Source organism: Corvus kubaryi, unplaced genomic scaffold (genome assembly GCF_017639235.1).
Source record: "Corvus kubaryi isolate FWS band 111438036 unplaced genomic scaffold, C.kubaryi_AGA036_p1.0 37385, whole genome shotgun sequence".
Taxonomy (NCBI): domain Eukaryota; kingdom Metazoa; phylum Chordata; class Aves; order Passeriformes; family Corvidae; genus Corvus; species Corvus kubaryi.
In genome coordinates, this window is record NW_024581127.1 from 19,019,105 (window position 1) to 19,039,377 (window position 20,273).

General features: G+C 38.8%; 1 protein-coding gene and 1 long non-coding RNA gene across 2 annotated transcripts in view; one reads left to right on the plus strand and one right to left on the minus strand.

Annotated features, from left to right (window-relative positions):
* Positions 1-6,484, plus strand: part of EMC2 (ER membrane protein complex subunit 2) — a 38,424-nt gene extending 31,940 nt beyond the window's left edge. Inside the window, exon 11 of the mRNA XM_042035751.1 lies at positions 4,157-6,484. Within this exon, the coding sequence (XP_041891685.1) occupies positions 4,157-4,243 (87 nt within the window). The 3' untranslated portion in view covers positions 4,244-6,484. The remainder of the gene's footprint in view (positions 1-4,156) is intronic.
* A 2,985-nt stretch (positions 6,485-9,469) lies between these two features.
* Positions 9,470-19,689, minus strand: LOC121668219. Its single transcript, XR_006017307.1, has 2 exons — positions 18,385-19,689; positions 9,470-16,341 (listed from the first exon to the last, which is right to left on the minus strand). It is a non-coding gene; the product is annotated as an uncharacterized LOC121668219 (long non-coding RNA).
* Between the last annotated feature and the right edge of the window lie 584 nt (positions 19,690-20,273).

Genomic DNA, 20,273 nt, shown 5'->3' on the forward strand with positions numbered 1-20,273 from the left:
AACAGCCCCTTTTAAGGTTGCATCAGGGTGGAAATTTAAAACCAGTAGTGGTTGTGGACTGGCCTAGAAGACCTGGAAATAGGCAACTCCTGGTTCTAAATATAATGGATGTTTAATTAAGACAGTTTCTAGTTAATTGATGCATATCCAGATAAGCATACCTGATTTTTTTTCTTTTCCTTTTTTTCTCTCCACATGGCTTACTGTTAAGATCATAATGTCTCTAACAAAACATGACTTTTATTGGGATTGGTGTGGTGCTGGGGGCATTTTTGAGTGTGTGGGGTTTTTTGGGGGGGTGATTGTTGGGTTTTTTTTCTTTTCGTTTGAATTTTTTTTAATTACTGTTTCTGTGGAGTTCTTTTGGATACTACGTTAAGCATTTTTGGTTGATGCTTACCAGAACAGGCCATGTTAACACAATTAACATGCATGCATACATATATATATATATATATAGCATACTTTAGCTGCTCTTGTTAGCTGTTTGGGGTATAAAGTGAAGAACACTGTGTATGATTAGAATCTTAGGGAAAATTCACCTCTTGAGAAAATGAAAGTGCTCAAGCTCAAGCCAGGATCTGGCAAGTAAATGGGGTGAACACCCCCTTCCTCTGCCCAGAAGAACCACAAGAAGCTCTAGAGAGTACAGCTGGGCAGGGTAGCCCCAGCCCAACCCTCCTGACCTTGTTACATGGCTGCAGAAGCATTTGGCTACTCCAGTCTCTGTGTCAGAGACTCAGAACATCCAGCAGCTACAGCCTGTGGTGTTGGGTGATGCTGTAAGTGGCAGTTCCCCTATGAGTCAGTGTTGATTTGTTGCTTCCTCGGTGAGCTGAGCAGTTGGAAATTGTCACCATTTGGACCTGAGGATGAAGTCTTGGCCACTTGTGCCAGGCAAGCAGCCCTTACAGTGTTCCTGCCTTAGTGGAGGGTATGTCTAGACAGGTTTGGTTTTAAGCTGGATATTTATATTATCTCTGTAAGTCCTCCCCACTTTCCATGCATTATCCACCTGTAAAGTGCAGTAAGAGCCTTAAAAGCTTGTTGGGTTTAACATTGACTTATTTTATTGGTTGGACATTCTCATACTGCTAAATGAAATTTTTCTGGTGGTCATGTTCAAGACAGCAAAATGCATTTGGAATCCTGATTTGGATATCTAGACAAATTATGTGAAATTGTGACTTCAAATTCCAAGTTATTAATGCAAAAAGTTACTTTTGAGCAATTGTCTTGCAGTGAGATCATTCCCCGTTTTCAGTTTGGATTTGAACTTGAATTATCAGCAGTTTTCTCAGTAATTTTGGAAAACTGCCTTTATTTTTTCAAATAACTGGCTATAGTTGCTTTTTTATTATTTAGGGTTTTTTTTTGTTTTTATATGCAATTCACTTGAAATATTTTTACTAGTCCCCTTCTTTCAATTTATTCTGTCATTCAAGCAGTGTGCTTTGGCACTTGATTTTTGCTTTTTCTGTGCATTCTTCTATGAAATCAGAGAAACTTCTTAGTTTATTGTCATTTAAAAAAAGCAATGTTTGAGTATAAATAGAAAACCTTATTTCACCAATGTCAGTTAGACTGTGCAGCACTGTCTTTACAGGAAAACATGGTGATAAAGAATAATTAAAAAAATTTCTGAAAAGCACAGATATTTGACACTCCATCTAGTTAATATACTTATTTTGATGTTAAGTATGTAACCATCGTTGCTGATTAGTACTTCTCATCTGTGTCTAATCTAGGAGAAATGTAAACTTCTTCAGGAAGACAGAAAGGTTTTGTAGCTAGGGCTGCTGTATGGAGCTGGAATTCCTGGCTGCTAACACATCCTCTGAAAAAAAAAAAGAGGTCATTATTCTCCAGGCTTCTTAAATTTAATTGACTGGGTGGAAAAAAACCCAAATAAAATTTAATTTTAATCTTGTATTTCAGAAGTTAGTGAAGTAGTCACTATTCAAAGAATTAGTTTTAAGTTTATTATTATTATAAGCTTACTTTTGCCTTATGACTGGGAAACTGGATCATTCCATCTGTGCAGACCCCGAGAAGAACTTCTGTGTGTTCTAACTGAGGACATGAGTCATAGTTACCTTACCACCAAAACAAAATAAGGCTATACCTGGTGCTCTTCAATTAGGTAATTGGTTTAGCATGTCCTCTGGTAGAAGCATTTCAGCAGAGGCAGGCAAGTTTGATTAATGCTCACAAAAATCTTCAATGTGACCCTACTTGTAGTAATTTTCCAGATACATGCTTCTTGGGTACATTGCATAAATTCTTCTGTGTTAGCAATCTACATATTATTTATGGCTGGAGAGGTGATTTTGTTACTAACCATTTGGGAAACAGAAAATTAAATCATGACTTAAGAAATGGATTCCAGCTCAATCAGTCAAATTGCTGTGTAATGGCTGAATAGACAAAATAATTGTTTGTCAGGGCAAATTTGAAGTGATTGCATTTCCAAGTGTACTTCTGGTTGTTACGACGCAGAGTGGTTTTATTTGTTCAGCTTAAACTACATGTCAGTATCATGAAGCCAACCGCTCTTGAAATTAGCAAGTAGCATTTTTTTAAACTAATGTCATATGTCAATTTTGCTTCCAGTGTCCATGGCGAGAATAAGAAAAAATTTTCTATTTTGAAGCTTTTCTCTGCATGCTTTCTGTGTGGCTTGCAAAGTGTGCTTTTTGACCACAGTATATTTAGGCTTCTGTGCTTTTTATTGAAATTTCTGAATGCTTTGAGTTTGAAGCAGGTTTTCACTTGAAACTTTTGACTTCTGTTTTTAACTTGCTTGTTTTTGTGAAAGGATTTGGAATTCCCAAGCGTCTGTTTAATGTGAACAAAGAGAGGATATTTTACTCAATCAGGTATAAGCAAAAGTTGCTGCTTTCACCTTGGAGTGTTAAGAAATCTTGGATTTTCCTCTGAAGCTGACTATTGCATGGCACTCTGGAAACTGCACAACCTGAGCAATGGGTTTATATATACTACTAGAATCAAAACCTTGCACATCAGTTAATCACCTGGAAATAAAAAACGTGAAAATACAGTGTTTTCAGTACATCTCTAAGCTGTAAAGTGTTGTCACAGTAACAACATTTCTCCTAACTATTTAATTTGAAATAGCTTATCATTTGCTGTGCCAAAACTATGTTTTTAAAAAACTCGGTGCTGATTGGGAATCGCAATGCTAGATTGTAGCCCCGGGGTCAAAAGCAGGTTAACAGGTCCTGCAGCTTGTTGCTGGTGTGATATTACCTGAGTTTGATGACTTAATCTTTCTTAACAGGTCATGAAGAGTTTGCTAAATTAAGTTAATTACAAGAGAGAAGGGACACATTATAAATCAAGGACTAACTATGCGAGACACCAGTGGTATTTGAAATAAAAAACTTCAAATTGAAAATTTATTGAGTGTTTAGATTTAAGTAGAGAATTTAAGTAGAGAATAACATTTAAGTAGAGAATAGACTGTTTTACTAGAAGCAAGTTTTAGTTACCATTTCTGTAATTTCTTTACCACCCCTTCCAACCTGAAATGCAAAATGTTTTAGTGCAGGTGTATTAAAAATGGTTAGGAGTTTCCTTTGACTAAAGACCAACCTGGTCAATGAATCCCCTGTGTTAGGTATGGCTGATGAGCGATGGGAATTGTCAGTATCATTAGAAAAACCCTTGAGCTCAACATGGAGTGGTCAGCATTTCCTGTCCTTCTGCCCCTTCCTTTCTAAAGTCATTAGTAGTATTTATTAAGCTGTATCTTGCTTTCTTATCAAGACAGACTTATTTCAAATGTTCTCTGAAATTGCCATTTTAATAGTAGGCTACAGTCAAGTACAATGTCATCACTCATGGTTACTTTGAACCATAAAATATATGTTGTCTGGATTATTTCATAGTAAATCTTGATAAGTAGAGCTTTTTCTGTCTTGTTTTAACAAAAAGTAATTTGTCTTTGCTTCATAGAAGGAGGGTGATATAGCTTGTATTCTGGTAAAAATTCTGAGTTTCAGTTTTGTGCTTTTAAGTTTGTAGTAAATACAGTTAATTACCCGTATTTGATGTTTAGAACTGTTATTTTCACAGGTTTTAGACATAGAGTTTCAGAAATATGACAAATAACCATCCTTTCTTTCCTGTTTAGTTTGCAGGTCGCAGTAAGAAAGAAACTAAATACTCTTTGAAGGCAGTGGAAGACATGTTGGAGACCCTGCAAATCACTCAGTCTTAGTTTGGCACAGAGATCTAATATGAAATTTTCCAACTCAAACCTGTGGGTTATGTTACTCTAGTGCTGTTAAAAGTTAATTTTGTATTGATTAACATGCTATATAAAATAACATTTTATGAAAAGTAAAATGCCTATTTATTGCTGCTATAAAGAAATGCGATTATTACCCACTGAAATGAATAACTTATCCACATAAACAATATAAAGAAACGACTTGCTGCACATCAGTCTCCTCAGATTTTTGTATGTACAGTACCTGCTTCTAAGCCATAATTTGTAGAAATAAACTTGTTAAATGATTAAAAAAATACGGAGACTTCTTGAACTTGCAAATGGAAATCACAAATTTACATATGTAGATTAATAACGTATGCTAAATATTTTTCTTACTTGCATATTTAAGAGTTAAAGCATGCTACAGAGGTACACTCTGGAAAATACATCAAGGAGTGATTATGAGTACACTTTATTAGAGAAGGTTTGTTAACGGTTTTTTTTTAATGAATTGATATCTAGTACTGTAGAAATGGAGAAAATTTGCTCATGGACTTTGCTTCAGAGGTGCTGTGATACTGGCTTATGGCTAAAGACATTCTTCTCCATGGCTTTGTGGGCAAATGCTTCTGTGTCCACATAATTCTCCAATCAGTATATGGATATTCCCTCTTTTTTATTCCTTCTCTGTGTCCTTTGCTGTACTTGTGTTTCACATGGTGAATTTCAGCTGGGGCTCTGTGCTGGTCTCTACTGGTTCTGTGCCCCTGGTGTGGGCACCCCTTTGCTGTGATGCTTTGGCTTCTCCACACTGAGCAAGAGGTACTGCACTGAAAGGGTGACACGAGACAGCTTGTTCAGCTGCCTTGTACTTACTGGGGGATAGTGTTTGTTACACCATCAGCATGAAGCATCTGTCACACTGCAAAACTGTATTCTGTTTGTCTTTAGGCACTTGTTTATTTACTCAGATAATTAGTCAAACACCCTAATTAAAGCATTTTGCACTTCTGATCATTCTGGATGTTGTTCACATGTGTACTGTGGCAATTGAGTTGCACAGATGTCATTTCATTTACTACAGCTTCAGTAAGATTGCATAACAGCAGTAACATAGCCTTGGCAAATTCTAATAACAGCATTGTAGTGTTGTTTTCATGGCTGTTACAACCATCCAAGATTATTAGACTTTCAGATTTTATACTGCCTAATCTATATAGATGGGTAGGTTAAAGGCTGTGTATTAAAATGTCCTTGTTATGATCATGGACTTCATGTAATAAAACACAGCTGAGTTCCTTAAAAACAAAGCAGCAACAAAAACTTCCTTCAGAGCTTGAAAATTTGTATAACTGAGCTGTTTTTTGCATGAGACTGGGCCTTTAAGAAACATGTAGGATCTGACTCTTATCCATGAAGTAGGTTGGAGTCCAGTAGTGTGATAGAATGGGTGCCCTGCCATGAGAATTAATTGTATGTGGAATAATAAAATAGCTTAATTCACTGCTGTTGTGTTACAAAACTGCAAATACTGCCTAGTATTATATTCAATCATCTAATTCTAACTTGGGGAAATAGTGCACATCCTTTCATAATAATAATTCACAAACTGGCCTCAGAACAGTACTTGTGGGTAGATTATATATGCTTTGGGTGGAAAACCAGGAAAGTATCATAGTTGAACCTGTGTATTTCTGTTGTAGTCTTTGATTGTATGAGTGTGCCATCTAGAGTTTTAAGCCCTCATTAATGTTTTTTTTTCTGTTGTACCTGCGTCTCCTATAATTTGGTTGCATTTTAAAATGAAAAATCATGGGAAGTTGTACTGAAGGTTAAAATTACTTGGTACATAACATTTTACCTCCAAGGTATTAAAAACCAGTAGTGCAGTATTTTTGTGTAGCAAGCATCTGCTGCTGAAATGTGTTGTATATAAAGTTTTGTTCAGAGACAGCGTTCAATATAACTATGTCAGACTTGGGTATTTAGTATATCAGTTTCTCTATAAGGAAATTTGTTCTTGTTTTCACTTATTTGATGACAATTTTTGTGTCATTTGGTTGCTTAGCAGCTTCTTATTTTCATTACTGCTTAGCATCTCTTTGAAATTACTATTTAGCACTCCGATTTGTGCTTGTATTTTGACAAAAATTCCACATAGTAGAGCTTACAAGTTAACCTTGCAAATATTTCTGACAAATTTGTGTTTACTTCAAAGGTTAAATGAATTACTCCTATGAAAATGCATGGGCGGTCTCTGACAGAGCTACTGAATTGCAGCAATGGAAACTGAGAGTATTTTCCATATTCAAACTTAAAAATAAAGTTTAAAAATCCTCTGTCTGCAGGAGAAGCAACTGCATGAAATGCCCTGAACTCTCAGCAAGGAAGGGCTTGCTGAGAAGAGTAGCTGTCATATAATATGATCTTTGTAACAGAATTTTCCAGTTCTAGTAAATGATTTTGTAATGTTACAGATGGTATGTTTCATTAAAGAATAGGTTTTCAGAGAATGGGTTACTTAATTAACAAATGAACTTCATTATGTTCTGTATTGTGCTCTGACAGTGACAAATGCTACACAAAAATATTAGCAAGCATTCAGTCTCCTCTTTACAAAATAAAAGGCCATGTTTTCATACTGTTTTCAGTTGACAGCGAAAGCTTGGGACCTTTGCAATGCCAGGCTATGTAGTGATGAGCGTGTCTTTATTTTCTCAACCATACTTTGGTAACAGGCTTGACAAGGAGATCTCAGTGTTACCCAGTGAGGTAAAGGTTATTGAAGAGCCACCAAAACCTCCAGTTCTGCCTTTGTGATACAAGTTACTGGTGACTTCTTCAAAACCTTTTGTCCAAATGTTATACAATTCGTAGCTGCAAAAAGCACATCTTGTTTAGAATATATCCCTAAATCTCTTCAGTTCAGTGCCCAGAATATCTTGCAGTTGCTATTGGAAACTCTGTTATTAGTCAACGGAGGACTTCCTCTTGGCAGGGCTGTATTTGTAATGGCATCCATGTTTGCTAGTCACTGCATTTACAGTGGAACTTGTATTTCAGCCAGCTTTAGAAGGGAGGGGAAAAGGAAAGCAAATTAAACTTGACTTACTGGCATGAATTTGTTAGCTTCTTGTTACTTGCACTTTCATCTTCCAAGAACACCAACTGTAGCTACAGTCAGGTTTGCAATAATAATTCTTGTAATTTAAGAGTTTATATATATTCAGCTTTAAACCCAAAACTCTATTATAATCTAAACCATAGAGATCCCAGTGAAACAGTGCTGTGTGATGTGCACATATCCCCATATGCAGCAAAGGACTACTCCCACCCTCCTTCAAGTTGGTGTCAGATTAGAAGAGCATTAATACAGTTTTTGACTGTGGTTTTGTCTAGAAAATTAACACGGCTTAGTATTTCTCAAAATATTGCGTAGTACTTGCATTGTTCAGTGTATGAATAGAATTTTAGGGCTATTACTTAACTACGGCAGGTAGTCCACTGTACTGCTGTCTACAGTAGGTCAACAGACTAGTTGAGTCTACCCAGAGACTAGTTACCAGGAATAACTGGGTCATTAATCTACCTGCCTTTTAAAAATAAACAGAAAAAAAACCCCACAAACAACAAAACCGAAAACAAAAAAAACCAACCAAACAAAAAACCCCCACCAAAACAACAACAACCAACCAACCAGAAAGACCAAAAAAAACCCCAGAGAAAAAAGAGAAATCAACCGCACCAAAGTCACCTGGTAAAGTTGTTTTTCAGCTGCTGGATGTGAAATGGAAAATGTTTATCAGTGCACTTCATAAGTGAATATATTTTGCCCTGTGGTGAGGAAATCCCCTGTACAAAGCTGTGCAATCCTTTCAATGCTTATCAGGCAGGAAATAAGGCTGGAGAGAAGCACATGGGCCTGTTCAACCCAGTGCCACAGTAGGGTTTCCACTGGCAAGTTGCAAAGAACATGCCATTCATGTGCACTCAGCATCCCAGAGCTGAGTAGTCATGGTGAAAAGTGCAAAATAAGCCTGGCCTGGCTCAGCCCAGAGCCTGTGGAGTTGGTGCTCAGGTCCGTGTGCTCAGAGACCCAGCACAGCACCTAAGCTTTGCTCAGCTGCCACTAGGGCTGCACATTGCTGTGAGTCTCCCTGCAGGATCTTGCTCCTACTAAGGACAGTCCTGTCCTCTGCTTTGCTTTCTCTCCTTAGCATCTCCACAGCTGGAATCTTGCAGAAGATCTGTTTTTGCTTTGGGACTGGTGTAGAGGTGAGGGTACAGATGGATCAGCTTGCTGGAGTGATCCTGGCTCTGTAGGTTTTGCACATTATTGGCTTCAGTGCACTGAGTGACCAGTGCGCACCTAAAGGTCAGCATGTAAGCCTTTGCCTTGTGCTGAGTCTGCTCAAATCCTTTGTGGGTGCTTGACAAAGAATGGCTGAGGTTGGATGTGATCCGTGCTGAATGACCTGCGAGTGTATGGAAAGATCTGTTATGGTGACCTGGCGACTGCAGTTTGGGTCTCACAGTCACTGGGTCTTTTTGTGCGTCCTGTGAAACAGTGTGGGATGAATCACTTCAGGAAAACAGTTCCAGATGGGAGGCTCTTTATTCAAGGTCAAAGGGATGGCTGGAGGGAGGACGAGCCACCTTTTCAGCTTGTGTGAGTCAGCAGAGGTCCAGTAGCTCTCTGCCCTGTAGAACGTGACAAAATTTGCTGCACTTTTGCATTGCCAAAATAATGAGAGGTGTTAGTTTGTATTTAACAAAGAAAGAAATTGTGCAAAAATGTTCCTCTCCTCATCCGTGTGTACTTTAACTGCTTTTAATGCGACCTTGTTGATGTTAGGGTTCCTCATGACATTGGGGTGGCACATAGGCATCTGCCTCAAGGCAGTGGAGAAAGACACATTTACAGTGACTGCTCACATGGGAAGTTTCTGGTGGGCGTCCATCATGGCAGGCCACAACCTGTTTGCACTGGCAATAGAAGCACTGCTTGTCTCATTGGTGGGGCTTGCTTAAATAAGATTCCTCTTAGGATCAAGGCTAATTTTCCCCAGAGAATGAAGGATCTTTTCCCAGATTTATAGTTTTTCTGTAGCAAGCTTTCAGGTTTTGGACATGATGTTTAGAAGTGAAACTTTAAACCAGGCAGATGTAATCCTCCCAGGAAGAGACTGCAAAAATCAACACTGAAGCAATTTCAAAAAAGTGAGCAGCAAGTAAAATTAACCATTGCCTCTGTTTATTTAGGTAATTGAGCTTGACACAGTGGTGTGTCTGACAAGTTGGTTTGTGTTTTTTATTCCATTAAATACAGATACGACACTCAAAGCTGTCACTGCCCATCTGAGAATATTTGTTTCAGTTTAGACTTTGGAAACCATGTAAATGTGGATAGATCACGAGGTGGGCAGCAGTGTAAGAAAACTACCCAGTAGAACTCTATCTTTTTCCCTGGACAGCTGTTGCAGTTTATTCTGTTTAAGTTAGAATCAAGAATGAAAACCATAAAAAATTAATAGATCTATTAAAAGTCAAGAGCTGCTGTGTCTGTTCTATTCTGAAATCAGTGTTGTTACTCCTTTTTTTAATTACATGATTATTCTATGGGCTGCTTGGCCATTATTAGCAGGCTTTATTGTAAGCTGGAAATATGTTTGAAAGATTCAAAGAGAGGATGAAAACTCTGAGAAATCTATAAATACCCTGGTATTTATGCAATTGAGATAAATTGTATATAAAATGAACACAGAATTTCTGTTTTAAACATATCAATAACATTTAGTGCCTTGTAACAATATTGTAATTGTAGTCATGCCAAGCTTTTTGATCAAAACTTCCCAGAAATGTGATGTCTGTATGGAGCCAAAAGCTCTAATAAGCTTTTAAGTAAAATTTGATTTAGTTAAGTGTAGGCACCACCCAGACTTAGAAAGGAGCCTTTGCTAATACAGATAATTTGTTCCTCTTGGGAAGCTCCCATGTTCAGGTAATTCTGAGCCTGATGGCCATATGAAAGAAACAGCTACAACTATTAGAGTGGTTTCAAAGAACATCAAAGTTTTTCCATATACAAACCATCTTCTCAGTAAAGCAGAGATGTAGATGTGATAATTTGGGAGCTTCCTTGAGAGCAAATCAATACATGATACCATCATTGGAATTGTATGGACAAGCCAGGCAAGAGACTTATGTCTGTTTTCCTTTAGACCCTTTTTTTAATGTCCAGTGTGCTGCAGAAAAAGCCTTCTGTCATGGAAGTTTGGTGTTTCAGATGTCTAACTACATAGCAGGAAGTGAATTTGGGGGGTATGAGCCTGACAGGCTGGCAGGTGGCTGGGGTCAGTGCAAGGAGCAATGTCTTACACTGGTTCCAGGTTAACACGTGGGCTTTCTGTGCCAAGGCAGTAGGGCCTGGTACCCCATCTAACATCTGTGTTTAGGAGGAGAACAGTCTTTCTCGTGTCTTTTCAATGCCCAACCTTCGTATTCAATCTATTGAATGCCTGTATAACATGAACGGTGCTTTTAAAATGAATTCCAGTGATTTCCCAGTTCAGGGGAGATCAATAATTCAATTTATTCCTTCCAGCTCTAGGCATCATACATACAAATATTTTGTTCAAAATGAGATCCTGGGCCCTATTTCTGGATTCCTATTTAGACAACAAAATTAGGGATGGAATTCTCCAAGTCATCAGCTCCCAGTTGGCTTTGCTGTCACTTTATTGATTCCAATTTTTTTTTTAAATCAGACTACATATTTAAGGGCTTAAGTGCTTAGACATGGATTTTATTCTTAAATTTAGGCACCATTTTTAAAAAAAAATTATTTTGTGTCCTTCATTTGCCAGACTCCTAAGTGGAAGCAGAACAGATAGTTGTCTGAATGGCGCTGTGTTTGTAAGCAGTTGAAGAGTGACTTTTCATAGACGGCCATCTGCATCTAAAGTAGAGAAAGAAAGCAATGAAAGTGATTGCTGACTAATGCAGTAAGATCAACATTTTAAACAAAATGAATGCAAAAAAGGCTACAGATACTGGAAATTGTAGGACTTAGTGAGGTTAGGGGTCTGCTTGAAATAAGGAAGGTGTAACAAAGTCTGTGCACTGCTGGGTTCTGGAGAAGCCCTGTGGTCCTTTTTCTTTGTGCCTCCATGTCCATTCCCACAGTCTCTTGCCTGTTGCGTCCCACCAGTTACATCTTTTGTGGTGGTTCTTTGGGCAGGCTCCTGTCAATGTACTGTGGCCAACTGTGACATATGAGGATGGAGGGATGATGTCGGGGTGGTGGTTTTTCTATTGTTTTGTCCTGTTTCCTTTTCAGTAGTGGGTGAGACTTGAGAGTGTGTTCTTTGGCAGTGAACAAGAACTACCAGAAGACTGCTATATATTGGCTGTGTTCACTTACCTCTGGTCACTTCAGATATATGAGCCAGAGAAATCCAAAGTGTCAGGAGGATGTCTGCTGTTGTGACCCCAGTCATCAGAAGAAGTCTGTGGGACCAACATTTCAGTGCCAACATGGGAGTAGGAGGGAGGGGAGCACAAATACCCTGAATGAAGAAGACTAAATAGATGGGAAGTTAACTACTGAGGACTTGCTACAATGCAAGGATTTCATTTTACAATAAAATTGAGGTTTGACTGCTGCTTTTGTTCCATAACAGAAAAAAGAGAAAGCCAACAGGAACCTTTTCACGACTGAAAAAGCCATACCCACAAAGTTTACTCCACACTGGATTACCAGTAACCTAATGTCTGAGTCATTTCCCTGTGTGGTAGGAGGTGAGGGTTTATATCGTCTACCTGATTACAAGAGAATTTGAACTTGTGTTTCTTGTATTCCCAGCAAGTGACCTATCCATCATGTTGTGGGTCAAGTCTCTGGCCCAGAGATGGTAGGAAAAAAAGGAGAACTCAGTACAAGACAGCTTCTCTTGGCAGCTTGAAAAGAAAAACTTTGCCTTTCTTTCGTGGTGAACTTTATGTATCAGCAAACTACTGAAGTGTTAACTGAGCTTGAATAAAGTGAATTATCTTTCAGACATACAGATGCATCTTCAGATCGTCAGGATTAACTCAGCACATTGCTTAGCTCAGACATCAACTGACGTAACTGATGCTGGCAAGGAAGGTGCATGCCATTGCAAAGACAGATCTTAAAACATAACTTAATTTTTCTTACCTGCTTAAGGTTGGTGGGTTTTCATTTTTTATATGATTTTATCAGGGTTAAGTAGATAAATTTCCTTATTATGCTGATCTTTCTACAAAAGACACCTGTAAATTCTGTTCTTTGTTTCATTAGTAATGTCTTACCTCTCAAGTCGTTCAGTTGGACTATGCAGTCCTTTTTCCCCTCCCTAAGTAGTTTAAAATATCTCTGGTGAAGTCTCTATGCAGAAAATAGTTTAACTTTGCTGGGAATTACCTTTTATTGGTTATTTTTCTCTTGTGCAGTGGGAGTTACATAAAGACAAAAATCTTGTGGGCAATGGTATAGTTCTGTAACCAACATGAAGCAACCTCCCATTTCCTGAGTTTTGTTACTAACTTGGCTCTGCAACATGGTTTAATTCAGTAATTTAGGGTTTTTCTCCTTCAGATTCCTCAAATGTAAAATACAATCAATGAACTCTTTGGTTCCCCCAAAAAATCACTGCTCATAGGTGTTGCTATGAAATTAATACATTGCTTACCAGTTTTATCCTGCTTAACTTCATAAATGTTATATTAGTAGTTGGCTGATCAACGAGCTAAATCTGTCTGGGGAAAGAAGTAATTTCTCCCAGGTAACAAGAAATTTATGTCATGTGGGTCATTCCAGTCAGTGTTCCGAGTGACAGGAAAGTGTAGGGTAAATTTGGCAGAATTCATGTACATTTTATACTGGCTCCAGATGTTTTAAGCATTCTACGCATTCATTTTAAAAAATGGTCTTTTAATAGTTGAAGTGGTTATTAGTTTTTCTGCTCAAACCGAACCTCAATGTGAGTAGTTGATGGATATAAATTAGCATGTCTTGCTAACCTAAAACTTTTATTATTTATCCATCTATATTTTCTATAGTTGTCAAGAGCTTTTGATCCTGTAGTCTTCATTGACTATATAAAAGATAATCTGCCATTTAGATTAACAAGGGAAAATATATTTGAAATATATTGTAGGCAGAATTTTTATATGGTCTACTGCAAAACGATAGATCACACAGTAAAGGGATGTGGAATAAAGTATGAAAAGGGTTTGAAGAAAAAATGAGAAGTGGTTCTGAATGTTAGTGGGCTCACAGCTAATCCTGAGATTAATTATTCTGTATACTGAGAGTTTGATCAGCTCTGATTTAACTCAGCAGGAGTTTTTATTTTGATCTGAATGTGAACTTGATTTTGTGACTTTTAGGTCAAATATTATATTCCATTAAAATACTAATTTATATTTTGTAAATAATTTTTAGACCATGTTCATTTATAAATCATAGGTTTCTCTACATTGAAGGTGCTGCACTGCCAAACACCTTGTAATGAATGGGACACGTGACAAGTCAAGTGTTTAAAGTACATGATAAAACAAGAAACTGATCAAAAATTTTATTTTTAGACTATTTTTCCACCACAAGTCTGGAAAGTAAGCAACTGATTTTTTTTTTTTTTTTTTTTAATTGTCATTAGGCAGCTCTGGTATAATTTATGTTAAGTGGTTTTGGCCTGTTTATGTGTGCTGAAATTTGCCAAAATTGGTAATGTGACATTCCATCTTCAGCAAGCCTACAGAGCAATAAATAATGACACATGACTGTATGTGAGTGTTGTTAGTTAATTTTTTTTTGTGGTGTTCATGAAATGCAACAATCTTCCAACCCAAATTCTGCAGCATTAGGCAGCAAGTTGTACTCTGAACTAAACCAGATGCTGATCAGCTCTGTTCCTATTATCGACTTGGGGCAGAGATGGTAACCAGACCTTATTTGCAATGTTAACATTTGGAACAGATTAACAGCAGTTAGGCTGAAATGAGAAACCTCCACTTTACTGAAAAGGTTCAAAACATGTAATGCTGTAAAAGTCAGGACGTCTGTAGTATGTTAGATAGGAATAAATAAGTTAACTGTAAGCCGCACTTTCTCCTTTGCAGGATGTGTTATTTCCAGTTTATGAGTGACTCTGAAAGGACATGTTTATGAGGTATAGTCAGGCTTAAGTCCTGACAAACCATCTGACAAACCAAACCTGGTGAGGTAAATTCTATCCAAACTTGCTGTGCCTGTTCATTGTGAGAGAGCCCTTCCCAAAGCCAGCCTGTATGGAAGATTTTTGTCTGGGGCACACATCCCACATGCATTTGGGAAGTGCAGAGACCCACGATACTTTTGACGGCCTTCTGCTACATTCAAGCCCAATGGGGAACTTGCCCCAGAGGTCCTGTCAGAGTACATGGAACATGTGGTGGCCCGTGCATGGCATGTTGGACTTGGATATTCCTCTGTGCCTGCTTGTGGTATCTCAGAGGATTCACTGGGAACTGGAGGGGTTCAACAGGAGTGTTAGCCCAGGCCTAATGCTTTTTTAGGCTGAAATGGGGCTAAGCTTCACAACCTCTTTGTGAATATTGTATAGATATTGCTGCAACCATAAGCTTCTAAAATGTGTTATTTCTGTTGTATTACATTCCTCCTCCTTTCTTGTGCTTTTTAACTGGGAATATTGCTTTAGCTGGAATTGAATAGCAAGCTTCAATTCTAAGGAGAGTATTTCTGCAAAAGTCAGATGCTTTTTTCTGCAAATGTCATTTCTTCATTTCTGCAAATGTCACCTGCAGCATGGGTTTTCTATGTGTCTGGTTTGAAAATAGTATTCAGGTTTGCAGAGAGTAAGTTTTTTGAAAACTCACATGCAAGGCTTCTATTTAAATGTAGTTATTCAGCACTGTCAGTACAGATGTTGAGAGAGATGAAGTGAGGACATTAGCTACCCTGGTAATCTGGTCAGGCTGTTCATACAGCAGCCACGTCAGCCAAGAAAATCTCCAACCATGGAGAGCTGTGCTGGGAAAAGAATCAGCAGCAAAGTGCTTTGTTCACAAGTGGAGGGGGCTGTATTGGTGGTGCTGAGCAATTGCCATGGTAAGCTAAGTGGGAAATTAAACCTGATCTGCTCTAATTGCATTGAGTAAACTATTCCATGGATTTCATTTCAGTTTATGTTGACTTGGAATGGGTTTTGGTTAAGCGCACGGTGTGGTTGGAGGCACGCGCTGGAGCTGTAGCTGTGCTTGGCTGTGACGTGTGTAACTTTCTACAGGTAAAGTTACAATCCTTCCTGTAGGAAGTAGCAACAGCCATTCCTGTCTTTTGGGAAGGAGCAAATTTGTAATGACAGGGACTCTGCCATGTACTGCTCTGGCCAGGTGACCAGCAAGGAGGGATGTGTTTGGCCTTCTCCTTTGTTGGGATGGGGAGAGGACCCATCCCAACAAAGGCAGAGCAACAGCAGCACTGGGACAGGCACTGCAGGGAAGGACCTAGAAATGCACCAAGACATGGAACCATTTACTCCATGCAAGCTGGTTAGAGATATGATCTAAAACATGTCTCACCGTGGGCAGCAAATGGAGGGATCCTGGAAGCACGGGACAAGTGCCTGTCTGACGCTCTTTCCATGTGTGGTTGGTACATGCTGCTGTACACTTCGACCCACGCCACCCAGGGTTTTGCTCCTGGCATTCAGTCACAAAAAAAAAATATGTTGCCTCCTAGCTTGTGTCCACCCAGCATGGATGTGAGGCAAGTTCAGGTGAATGAGTGGGTTCAGGCAGCCTTGGACCTATGCTGCAGAGGTCCACTGGTATTCCCTCCAGTAGCTGCATCACATAGCTCCTGAGTGAATCAACTTATAGGTCACCCAGGGATGTGGGTGTAGGTAAACTTCAAAAATTTATTATAAAAAGTATGTTTGCCTTTTTCTTGACTTTCTAGGTATTTGGGCCTTATGAAAATTGATCAGTTACAGGTCGAAGTGAAGCCATCCCTGGCCATGGTGTTACTTAGAAGTTTGTCTGAATTTGAGTTTGCAGCTGGATCTCTTCTGTGCTCCCTGTATTTCAAATCAGAAAGAATATTTTCAGATGATGAAGAAAAGCAGAGAGTACTTTGCAAGTAATAATATTTTCCATGTAAAAGTGAAAAGGTAGTGAAATACTAAGCTGTTAGTATTTTAAAGCATGACTTCTTTTAGATGGTGTATACCTGGAGAGCACAAAGGAGGGATTAATTTCCCCCCTCAGGTTAGTGGCTATTTTATGGAAGGAGTATTTTATGGCACAGGCACTGCAGAAACAGGCAGGTGGGGAGCTCTGAGGCATGGTGGATGTTGCTACCTCTGCTTAAAAACTTGGATCTGAGACTGAATTTAGAGTATCCAGCATAAATACACAGTGCAAGATGGTGAAGCAGGAGTAAAATTCCAGCAAATAACTGCAGCTCAGCATGTCAGTACACACTGCCATTTGGCTGTGGTGTTAACATCTCCCACGCTGAAATGGCTGCAAAACAGTTTACAGAGTGGAAGCATTTCTTCAAGTGAGGCAGAGTTTTGAGAAGAAAACTTGAAGTGACACTGTTGCACAGAAAGTTTTGTGTGCCCAGTCTTTCATATTTTCAGTCCTTCACCTCTCTGCATTTCTTCTCTCAGACATAGCTTTGCCCAACTTTCATTTCAGCATCCACAGGACTGGTAACCAGGTCTCATTTCTGATAGTAAAATTTGGGTCATCCTTTACCTTGGTCACTTGAAATGTTTTGCTGGGCAGTGGCATATTTTCATAGGCAACCTTCTGCTCTGAAGACAAAATCATACTATTTCTAACTTTTGCACTTTAACTTCTCTCTGCTTTACCTTTGCAATGAGCATTCCTATTGTAAAGAGTTCCTTAGCCCTTTAAGCCCTTTTTAATATAAACCATTGCTTTTAAAGGTCCATTTTGCCTGTTGTAAGAAATCTGACATATTGGAGTTAGTGACAGAATTTTAAATATGGAGCTGATATGCTGTAAAATCTCAGCTGCAGTTTGCATTAGATTTAGATTTAAAGTGAGCAAAAATGTAATTGAGGGATAAAAATTGGCAATACTCATAGCCTAGGAATTATGTTTCAGACTTTGGAAGGAAAATGGTTTGGCTTATTTTTTTTCACTTTCAGGAACACTATTATTTTCCAACTTAATGGTTTCAGATGCTGTTAAATGAAAAAAATATTTCTGGAGTAAGTGAACTTTGCAGGTGCTTTGTCCTGGGGTGTCTCTTGGAGTTTTACAGTATGACTCTTTGTGAAAGCAACAGGTCACAAACCTTCGTGAAGTGGCTTCCAGCCAGCCAGAGTGACAGCTGAGGTTGCTGGTGTTGCAGCCGCCCTGGTGGGGTGTGACTGACCTGCCCAGCCCAGCGCTTCACCATGCTGGGGGGTGGCTGCAGCAGGGGACAGCACTCAGACATCCCTTTGGGAAAAATGTGTCGTATTGCATACAAAGAAGAAGAAAAAGGATTCAGATCTTATAGTCTCAAGGACTAATGGCTTGGCACATTGCACAAATGTGGCCCAAACTTAACCGAAGTATTGACTGGACTTAGTTATCACAACTGGCACTTGGATGCCAGTTTGGGCACCCAAACTACTGGAAAGAGGTTTGTTCTCATCAGGAGCTCCCCATGGCCATCACCATCTCACATACTTTTTATTTGTTTATATATAACAATATATTATTCTTACTGTCTCAGGCATGCATTTGGGTTAGCTATGAGCCTAACTATAAAGAAAAAGCACATTTTTCATGGTGATCCTAAGAGGAAATTCTTGTCTTTTTCTTTCCCTACAAATGAAGAAGCAGAGCCCTCTATGTGAACCACACTGCCCTACCTTCCCCTCCTCAGGGGCCCAATCCCACGCTGTGCTCACACCTCCAGTCACAGCAGCAAATGGCTGAAGCACTGGAATCTGGTGGAGTGAGAGCTCCTCCATTAAAGACCAGCATCTCTCTTACTGTCACTCCAAAGCAGCCAGGATCCCTATCCTGGTACAGGCAAGGCAAATTTGATCAATAGGCATTTTAACTGCTCCTATTAAAAAACAAACGTAACCTACCACATGGTTGTGAGGTCTGAGGCTTCAGCACACTGAGCTGTGAGGTGGAGGTTATCTTGGAAAGCTGAGGTTCAGGCTATCCCTTCCAGCCTCGTACGTCTTGTAGTCAGTCCCAGGAACAGCCAGCTCTCCTTGGGGAACGGTAACAATTACCTAAACATGTAACTTATTTTAAAGACAGCCTATGATTTTAGTTATATGATTGCTTTCTTGCCTTTTACTTGTTTCACCAAAGATCAATTATGGTTGTTTTGGACCAAATCTTCTGTTTTTCCAACAAAAATATGCACGTCAAATGACAGAAGAATTGTTTTTGGTGGTTTTGTTAAGATCATGAGCTGCCATTTAGTTTTTCTTAAAAAAAAAGAAGAAGTCCTGTCTTGTACTCAAACACATTAATTCCTTAATTTCTTAGATGCGACTCTTTGGTTCACTCCACCTCTCTTTAATTGGAGAAGCCTTTTTAGGCTTATGCTCTTCCCTGCTTACACAGTGTCATTGCAGCAACACCCAAGGCATTGGGTGGCTGAGGTGCTTTCTGGAGCATTTCATACCACAGTAACAGTTTCTGATGTCATCTACATGTTTTCTGTGTAGGTAACATCCTCAGGCTGGACCAGGCTCTTAGAAGTGTCTTGGTTTTGTTTTATTTTCAACTTGTTAAACATGAAAGAGAGGTAGGAGAAATGTTAGTCAAAGATGCAGGTTTTACAAGTATTTCTCATTCACTTGATGTAAAATAAATTCTTTACAGCATAACTGGAATGTCTTTGCGAATGTTCCAGGATGGTTGCACCCAGCTCTGAGAAGAGAACAGGGCCTTTCCAAGTAACACACAGTTAGCTCTGCCAGCTTTACATGTAGCCTTTAGTCAGAGATGTATGTAATTTCCATTTTACAGCTGTCCAGGCACACTTTTGAAAAACCTAGGCCGTATACACCAGATGTTACTTAGTTCAGTGTGGTCTACCTTGGACCCATTCCAAACCTGCCTGCATATAATTTTCAAGTCCCAACAGCCCTGCAGTGCTAGAAGATAAAAACTGACCATAACTGTACCCTTTCATATTACTTAGAGCTCAGTTTAATTATCTGAAACACTACCAGATATATAGTTCAATCAGGAATTCCACCTTAATATTAACTACTACCATATCCATTTTTTTTTCTAATTTGAGACAGGTTTTGGATTACTAGGTCTGAATTATGCAAAGTTCAAATCAGCGATTAATATAATTACCTAGAGAGGGTTTTTTTCTTAAATTGTGAATAATGGAGTGTGTTTATATGGCCTCATTAAGAAAGGCAGTCCATGAATTTATATGATTTTGTTTTATGTACAGATGGGTGGGGCATATGTGTATGATTTGGACTTGATATTTAAAAAATATGATTTACAGACCTGCTAAGCAACTTGCAGTGCTGATGATACCCTCTCAGGAAATGAAGTTTTTCAAGTTTTTTGAGTCACCTCTGTTTAAGCATTTGCTTATAATCAAATGAATGCTGAAGTGCTTCCCTGAAGATGTCAGGAACCAAAGACAGTTTTAAATCAGGGCCTTCAGTGCCTGTAAAGTTTCTTTCAGAGCCCTGTTTCTGACTGTAGCCTGACTCTGAAGAGCTATATAGGTTTCCAGCCCTCTTTTGTGGGATTTGTGTGCTTTGTAAGCCTCAGCCCTTGCCCTGGAAGCATAAGGATAAGAAATATTCTGAAGTTATGTGGAGAGCCCCACTTTCTTTAGACAGTATTTTCAATGTATTGATTATTATCTGATATTAAAACCATATTTTAATATGAAAAAAATAGAAAGCAGTTAAATAGTTTGGTTATTTTGTAGTCATTGCTGATTTTCTTAGTATTTCCCTTTATTGGTATGAATTGACTGTGA